General features: G+C 33.7%; 1 protein-coding gene across 1 annotated transcript; it reads right to left on the reverse strand.

Annotated features, from left to right (window-relative positions):
• Positions 1 to 1,604: 1,604 nt before the first annotated feature.
• LOC121428643 (prostaglandin E synthase 2-like) lies at positions 1,605 to 8,835 on the reverse strand. The gene is made up of 5 exons (XM_041625412.1): positions 8,232 to 8,835; positions 7,348 to 7,541; positions 6,608 to 6,808; positions 5,502 to 5,616; positions 1,605 to 4,066 (listed from the first exon to the last, which is right to left on the reverse strand). Exons 1-5 carry the CDS (start codon positions 8,826 to 8,828, stop codon positions 3,938 to 3,940), a joined length of 1,236 nt encoding a protein of 411 aa, XP_041481346.1. The 5' UTR covers positions 8,829 to 8,835; the 3' UTR covers positions 1,605 to 3,937.
• Between the last annotated feature and the right edge of the window lie 63 nt (positions 8,836 to 8,898).

The raw sequence follows: 8,898 nt of genomic DNA on the forward strand, positions 1-8,898 counted from the left end.
GTGACTGTACCAGATCTAGATCCTCGATGATGTACTGACAATTAAGCCTGGTTTTACAGACTTTCTCATGAAATCAGTGTTTACTGTAACTACTGACATTTCTCTTTAATGTTGCTGTCAAATTTATTGAATGAATTTCATTTCATCAAAGTAGAGGAATATAATGTGAACAAATGACTGCAGGAATTTTATAACCATTTGTATTCCCCGTCAGATCTTTCCATTCTGAATTTCCACTGTACATTACATGAAGGTGTTTGTAATCCTCTCAAAATAAGTTGGACTTAACCCTAAATAGACTGGGATATTTGGACACCTAAGAAGACCGGGGGGCTGATTCAGCCCCCCAATGATCTCGGCCGTCGATCGCGATGAAAATTGGCATACGCATTACAAAACTAAAGTTTCAAATTCTGCGAAAAATCTCATTACTCATTAATTATGCTAATTTATGCGTAAAAATCATAAGTTTGCTCTTATTAATAAAATAATGCCCCTAAAATGCTAATTTTTGTTTCACATACTCTAAATAGGCATCTGATCAAATTTATTTTACAAAAATTTCAACATCACATATATTTTCTTATGTATTCTATTGTTTTCTAAATTTCTTATGTATTTCTTTGTTTTTCGACTTTGTTTTTTATTGTTTTTTCGATGGAAATTGTCGGGGACTTTATTTTAGCTATAAACAAGGTAAAATTAATCGATTTTAGCAGTAAAAGGCAATATAATGGTACATTATTTGCATTGGATTTGTACACAAATTCACGTTTTCGAGTTATTTTGGGTCTGCATGCACTTATGAAATGTTGCGTAATTTTGGTCTCAAAAGTTGCGCAAGACTTGAAAGTAAAAAGTCATCGAGCGAGGCGGCCAAAAAATTTCGAGCGGCGGATTCATCGCGAAAAATGTCGAGGGGGGCTGAATCAACCCCCCCCCAGTCTTTTTAGGGTTAAGACTGACCAATTTCAGGCCCTGTTTGATTTTGTTAAACATAAGAAACCTATTATTAGTGAAGTTTTGGCAAAAAAATCCATCAAAGAGTAAATAGTAATGGGATTTTTTTTACTCTGTGACATCACATTTTAGCAGCTCTACCATAGGTTCTTCTGTGATTTAAATTGTCAGTGTGAACTTCCCCTTAAATAAGGTACACCAGACTGAAAGTACTATCTGAATTAATGAAGTGAAATTTAATGATCAAAGTGCTGGAAATTTTATAAACTTGACAAAATTGCATGTATTGAATCTAGCAATATTTGTGATGGTTAAATAGCTGTTCCGAGTAAGAAAGAAGTTTGTTGATGCATGATATGCAAGAGACATGCATAGAACTGTTTCAGCAAATCAATCATATTACATGTATTTTCAGCCTGGAGTACCTTTAAATCCAAGAGATTTAATTTAACAGACTCCATAGAATATACATGTCATTGTCAGCTTGGATAGCCGACCTTCCTTAAAGTTGATTATTCATCATGATTGCAAGTCAAGCAACTTGCGGTATAGACCAGATTAGTGAAACAGTAAATATGTCTCATTTAGGTCATTCTTTTGACAAGGACTAGCTTAAAAACTGCGAATTAAACTATATGCTGAAATAAATGTGAAAGTCCATTTATTCAACCCATCATCACAAATCACTGCAAAGTGCATCTGTATGTCAAAAGAAGATTTACTTCTAAAGTTCCAAGGATCTACTGCAATATGTACCTACACTATGTTCATTACGAAGAAAATTTCATATACATCAGATAAAAGGCAGCAACAAGCAGAATGCCAGGACCAGAGGGGACAATTTCATAAAGCTAATCATTAAAACATAATACAATCAAATTTACAAATGACTGGATATATGAAGTGCCAAAATATCAGCCCAATTTTTTTTTCGTAAAGTTTGATCAAATCGTGACTGGACACAAATTTATTCTGGCAAAATAGTGACTTAGCATTGCATTATTATATTGTTTAGAATGATAATCAATTTTGGGATAATTCAGAATTATCAGATGCAATGAAATGTTCTTCAGAAACTCGGAATAGCTTGCTACATTCCAATCATTTGTTAAGTCAAAATTTACTTTACAATCAGTTTTATGAGACAGCCCTTTATAACCTTCAAACTAAAAATGTAATGTTGCGCATCTCTATTGGTCACGAACAACATCTACATGTTTCAGTGTTGCTTTTCAAAATAATATCTCAAAACATGTGTTATCTTATTACATTTAGAAGAGAAATGTATTCTACAACTTCAAGAGAGATTGCTCAACAATTCTTCCTCCAATCATCTCAATAAAATGACATCTCAAACTTCACAAATCTTTGGTTTTGTCATAGCTTAGATTTGAGAATCTTAAATACCATTGATTCACTGCCTTACAACTTGAACACCATAGCCTAATAGATTTGAACAGATTTTTGTTAGTCTAAGGGGAAATTTGGTATCCTTTAAAAAGGTTAATTTTACAACTTTCATGATCTGATGAAAACTGGACTTTAGGGGATATTTGACAAATGGGTGATCAACTTCTGTAGAGTGGACTCTTAACACTTGGTGATCATTGCAAGTTTATATTTTTAACTACATGTATTTCGTAGAAGAGTTATGAAATCTGTGTTCATCTTTTCAAAATGATGAATTTGCCAGCTTTTTTCACATGGAAGGGAGCAATTACATCCTCTTCCACCCAACTGTGTTGCTGCCACTGATAGAGATATAAGAAATTACATGACAATGCTATACATTTTTACAGTTGTAAAGATCTGTGTTATACACTAGTGATAAATAAGACTTGGAATCATGATGAAATGAATTGCAAATTGCTGTCATAAATATTTTCATGTAAACCTGATATCTTTCAGCAAAATTGAAAACATTTTCAACATTTCATTTCAGGAAACAAGTCATTTATTTTATATGTATGGATAACCCAGCACAATCTTACACAACAGACCTGGATTTTCTTTAAAACATTCACAATTTAATGCCCTGTCAAATAAGGCCATTCAAAAAATTTTATTCATATAAATTCAAGATCTTAAGAACCATGATATTTAGATTTTCCTCCATCATCTCTTCAGATTTTGGGGTACAAGGTCATCATAATATGAGATACATTAATGATTCTATTTTCTATGTACATTCATTGGGTGATTTCAAGTTCCAGGTTGAATACAGGTACCTGTCTTACAAAGAATTATTTTTTTTCAAATCAAACTAAAATTGAGATTTATCTAAATACCTATCTCTTAATTACATAATGTGAGATCATCCCAGTTAAAGTATGATTTGAATATATAGCAACCTTCTGTAGGACAGGCACTGAACCAGAACTTCTAAAAGCCACAACTTCAAACTGAAATGATACTTTATTACATCACCAGCAGTTACGCTACCGATACTAATTGTCTGGTACATGTACCATCTCAGAAACCCATATTCTATGGATCGGCTCTGTTTATTCTCTCAAAATTGACACTAACACCGACACCAAGCACCAGTGGCTTTCAGTCAAACTCTTTTCTCACAAAATAGGAACAAAGATCGGGAACACCTTTGACCTTAAACTATGTGGAAGTCTTAGGTCTGGAAAAAATGTTCAATTAATCAATGCATGATACATGTACGTGTCTGCACATTTTCAAAAAAGCTTTCAACATTAGATTACTACTAATGTACTAAATACTTGCTTTCTTACCGAATGGTTCAATTAAAAGCAATATTCCTACATAATATGAACAGAAAGGAATTATGGTTTGCACCTTTTCAAATGAAAACAGAACATTTTCAATCAATTGCTATGTAAGGCAATCGTCAAACACCTTGCACATACTGGAAATTGGAATAGATTTGCATATAATTGAATTCATTAGTGACCTAGATAACTCCTGAGAGCACACGGTAGAATGATATGTAAATGAGAAGGCGGGGTCAATGAGCACCAGCGTGAGATTCGACAGCTTGTTTTGTTCGTTGGTACCACGGGCCAATCTTTGTCATTCTACACATGTCATTGAAAGCATCTAGTCCCTCGATAGAGCTCAGTACACCATACACTGACTGCATTGAAAACATAAATAAAGAGAATCAATGATGAAAATGAAAATCCATATTTTATTGTTCGAAAAAGACATGAAATGAAATACGTCGAAAATTTGCTTTGCCCAATTGATCGTGGGCCCGGCAGCCGCTGTGCAGCGCCAGATAAACGAGGCTCTATCCCTTTAATCGTTGAACGCCAAACAGGGTAGCAGCAACTCCCATCATCTAATGATGATGGTTACAACATATAATACTAATTAGGACAATAATCAGTTGCATTCATCTGAAGTATTCCAAGTTCAAAACAAAAGATTTCCCATGACCCGAGATTTGATTAGTATATAAATCTCATGTGAATACATAAGCAAAGTTTGAAGTCATTCTATCAAATTGTTTCTCATATATATATACAGTGCGTCCCAGAATAAACGAAACCGAGATTTAGCGATCATTTATCATAACTTAATCATAAATAGAATAGACAAATGACCTACCAAGTTAAAGCTTAGAATCTCCTCTTTCATCTGATATTACTTAGGTTATTTCTTATTCACGCATGAGTGAGCAAAAACAATTTGAAGAAAAGGATACCAGAAACACATTTGGCGGGGGGTATCTGGGTTTCAAAAAGAAAACCACATTTCTGAAAACTTCAATATCTGCTCTTTAATTTGGTACCTCAATTACAGAAAATTGTCAAGAAATAAAAAAGTTCTGGTCATTTGAAACAAGGCTTGTATTTCCATAATTTCATGAGATAAACGTGTTTTCACAGGTTTCCCACAGAAGCTTTCGCATGGTGAACAAAAGATTTAGTGCATGGCTGATCGTCAACAAAACGGAGTGTCGAGTGAGTTTGCAAGCCATCCTAGAGAACCTCTTCAGTTTATGAAATTATTGAAATTCAAGCCTTATTTCAAATGACCAGAACTTTGTTATTTCTTGACCATTTTCTGTAATTTAGGTATCAAATTAAAGAAAAGATATTGAACTTTTCAAAAATGTGGTTTTCTTTTTGAAATCCAGATACCCCCCGCCAAATGAGTTTTTGATATTCTTTCTTCAAATTGTATTTGCTCACTCATGCGTGAATGAGAAATAATTTAAGTAATACCAGATGAAAGAAGAGATTCTAAGCTTTAAATTGGTAGGTCATTTGTCTATTTTATTTACGATTAAGTAATGATAAATTATCGCTAAATCTCGGTTTCGTTTTTTCTGGGACGCACTGTATATATATATATATAAATTACATCTCATGTCTTTAGAGAGTTGAATAAAGACTGATGTTCTTGAGAAGTTGTGAACATTTGGCATTGATCAAGTTTCATTATATTTGAGGAATCTTATATTTTACTTCATATAACAATCAAATGATAGATTAATCCTTTACATAGCAATTAACTACCCTCTTCTAAACATGAAATATATTTCTCATTAGATATGATCTTACCAAGTCAGCAAGGTTTGGTTTATCACCTCCCATGAAATCTTTCTTTCCAACCACACCCATCCATTCATTGGCTGCATCATACAGAGATTCACGAGCATCAGGCTTGACATTATACCTGTACATACAGAGAAATATTATACAAATAATGCATGTAAGCATGTGCATGCAGGGCCAAATAATGAGCAATGTGCGAGGAGAGCCAATGGATATACCGCACCGAGGTCCTGCAGACCTCGGCGCGGTATATCCATTTCGCGAGTCGAGCACAGAGTTCATTATTTAGGTCCTCTATGCACAAGAATGCGTGTATTCTTTGTTTTATACAACCCTCCTTCCTCCCCATGTTACTGAGTTGCCGCAAATGCTATATTTTGATCTAAATTCTAGATAATTCCAGACATCGCACTATCCTGCACTCTGACGTCAGAGTGCAGGATAGTACATTTGGTATGACGTAAGAGTGCAGGATAGTGCATTTTAGATGCAATAGTGCAATTTGCTGAATATTGTGTGATCCAATTTGGACCAATCAGATTACAGAACATTCTTGGGAGTTGTATAACATGCCAAAGTAAACAGTAAACAGAATAATGTTACAAGTTACTAACTACCAGTGATACAATAAAATTCATCTTAGTACTTGGTATAACAATAGTTTAACATGCAGAGAATGGGATGAGTAAATCAAAATTTGGACTAACTTTTAGTGACATATTTTCTGAAATTTTTTTCTTTTCATTCATAAAATATACACTTATGGACCATTATGGATCATTACCTAGCATAACTTTTATAAACTATTTGTGATTTATTTATCACAAAAGGAGAGGAAATATTTTCTACAAAACATGAAATCCCCTTGAAAGGCATTGTTATTTTGTAATCTATCAATCCACCATTTACTATTTATTTCCCTTACTTGTTCAGATTTCAGAGTATGAATTGAGCAGAACTTTGATTGGATTACATACTATGATTAAATAATCAAAATTGTCAATAAATATGAAATAGACAGCCAATAGAATTCCAGGAATAAAGTCAATATCAACATTTGGATTACAGTAAGGTATTGGTGTTGGTTAATTGCATATCTCTATTTAACTTACTTCCTCTTGAGTTTCATTGCAACAAAGTACATTCCAGCAGCTCCAACATACTTCATGATGACCTTCTCCACAGCATTAAAGTTTCCCAGACTCGAGATGTAAGAGAATGCTTGAAGAGATTCTGATGGTGATCGGTAGATGTTTGGAGGAAGATAGTGAACCAGAACCTCATCCACCCATTTTCTCCACTTCATCTCTGCCCTTCAAAGAAAACAATGAGAAATGGTTGTTGCGATGGTTAATGAATACTAAGTTTATAGAACCACTTCCAATTTTATAGAAATAATTACGATCCTTTAAAACAACAGATCAATAGGGAAGAAGAAAACAACAGAAAAAAAGAAGAGAAAGAGGATAGAGGGAAACTTTCATTCAAATCAATGCACATTTAAATAAATCAGACTCAAAACTTGAAAGTAAAATTTTACAGAAAATGTGTAAGATAACTTAAAGCAATTACCAAATTCACACTTAGTATGCAAAAGAGCGAATTATGTAAGAGTTGCTTTTTTAATCTTCATATCATGAAATGAAAGTGATGTTTATATCATGGGTGGTTTGCAAAGATAAAGATATTCTGAATGATATTGGTTTTCAAGCCAATCACGGCTCTCACTGAATGAGTGAGAATTAAATAAAAAAGATTTTGCGTATTTGTAATGACTAATACAAGTATAAACCAACCTACTTCAGTTTATAATAGTACATGTACCTCTAAACGGTTAAATGAAATTACTTACTTTTCTGCTTTTGAGAGTCCTGGTGTTTCAAGCAACATGATGTTAAATCTGTTAGTGAATTCTGACACCTCTTTTCCCTTCTCATTGGTATATGTCATCTTAGGATAGTATGAAATCAGACGACTCAAATCCTTCTCCTTGGTCACCATAAATGATGTTAGAATGCTAATGATAACAGACGAGTCATTCAGTTGCTGAAATTAAGAATACATGATATAGCAAGTCTTTAAAGAACATTAAAGTACATTAAAATGTTATTTTAATATTTTGTATTACTTTCCAATAAACATTAATTTTTAAAAGTAAATACAGCAAATACTCCCCCCCCCAAAAAAAAAAAGAGAGAATATCAATGTGCTGACTCAGCTGAGTTGGTTGATTTCTAACTTAAGAAATTCCTCAGCTTAAAGATTGCCAGCTGGTACAAAGTACTTCAATAATCTGGTCTCAAGTCAACTTCCAAGCTTGAGTTGAAGCTGATAAACTACAAAATAAGGTGATTTTATACACATGACAACGATGATATAGATCTTTACTATTTTATGAGTAAAATCTGTTTAAAAATAAAATGAAAGAAAATTGAAAAAGAACATTTTGCAAAACAATTCAAACTGGAAGGGAAGGAAAGAAGGAAAACACAGATCATTGAAGGTGAATAAGTCATAGAAGTCGGAAAATAAACAATTAAAACAAGAGATCTACATGCATGATTTCATAATAGTTTAATCACTGAAAAAAACATTTCGTTAAAATAACTCAAGGTCAGTCAATTATGTCAAAATAAATAAAACTTCTGACTGAGCTGAGTGAAATTAAAAATATAATTCATTGAATTGAGACCTTATTTAAAAAAAATGAATAGCTCCTGTCCTGTTAATACTCACAATATCTTCCTTTCCTGGAGAGGATTGTACCAAGATGGGAACTTTTCTGTATTCTGAAAATTTAATCTCTTTCCTAAACACGGGATTAACTTCTACAATTGTGTACGGAACACCAAAATAATCCAAATATGCTCGCACTTTACAACAAAATGGACAAACTTGATATTGGTAAAGAGTCAAATTCAACTTTGCTGAATCCTCGGCAGACAGCATACGCGGTTTTCTGTTCAATAGCTGAGGTTCGTCTGTGCATTTCTCTCCATCCCAAACTTGTCCCCGCTGCTTGGCGATAGGCGATAGTAGGCCCCAGGTCTGCCGAGACTCTCCCGTGCTCATCCATCGCTGCCCGATGTAAGCCCCACAAATCAATCCTGAAACTGCGCTCAGAGATTTCATAATACTGCCCCTGTTGCTCTTGATAAAAGTAAACCGATTCTGTTGCGAAAAGAGTCTAGTTTTTATAAAGTTATTTCCATGAAATTTCGTGGCATTTTGAGGGAATGATCGCCCAAAATGAAGAGCGGACCTCACAGTTGTGTAACGCATGGGGGCTGCCATGTTAAATAATATTCCTTGCCAAGTTGAAGCTGTACCCATATTGATTGCTTCATTTACTTTTTTTCAATAATTAGGCCTTAATTTGTCATCTAAAATATATACGATTACT

This window comes from Lytechinus variegatus, chromosome 15 (genome assembly GCF_018143015.1).
Source record: "Lytechinus variegatus isolate NC3 chromosome 15, Lvar_3.0, whole genome shotgun sequence".
Lineage (NCBI taxonomy): Eukaryota > Metazoa > Echinodermata > Echinoidea > Temnopleuroida > Toxopneustidae > Lytechinus > Lytechinus variegatus.

Bases quoted from the DNA above. Each gene is read 5' to 3' on its own strand.
- LOC121428643 (XM_041625412.1), bottom strand. From the start codon at position 8,828: ATGGGTACAGCTTCAACTTGGCAAGGAATATTATTTAACATGGCAGCC. The intron at 7,542-8,231 runs GTGAGTATTAAC...TCTTAATTTCAG, and splicing joins CTCCAGGAAAGGAAGATATT to CAACTGAATGACTCGTCTGT. The intron at 5,617-6,607 runs GTAAGTTAAATA...CTGTATGTACAG, and splicing joins GCAATGAAACTCAAGAGGAA to GTATAATGTCAAGCCTGATG.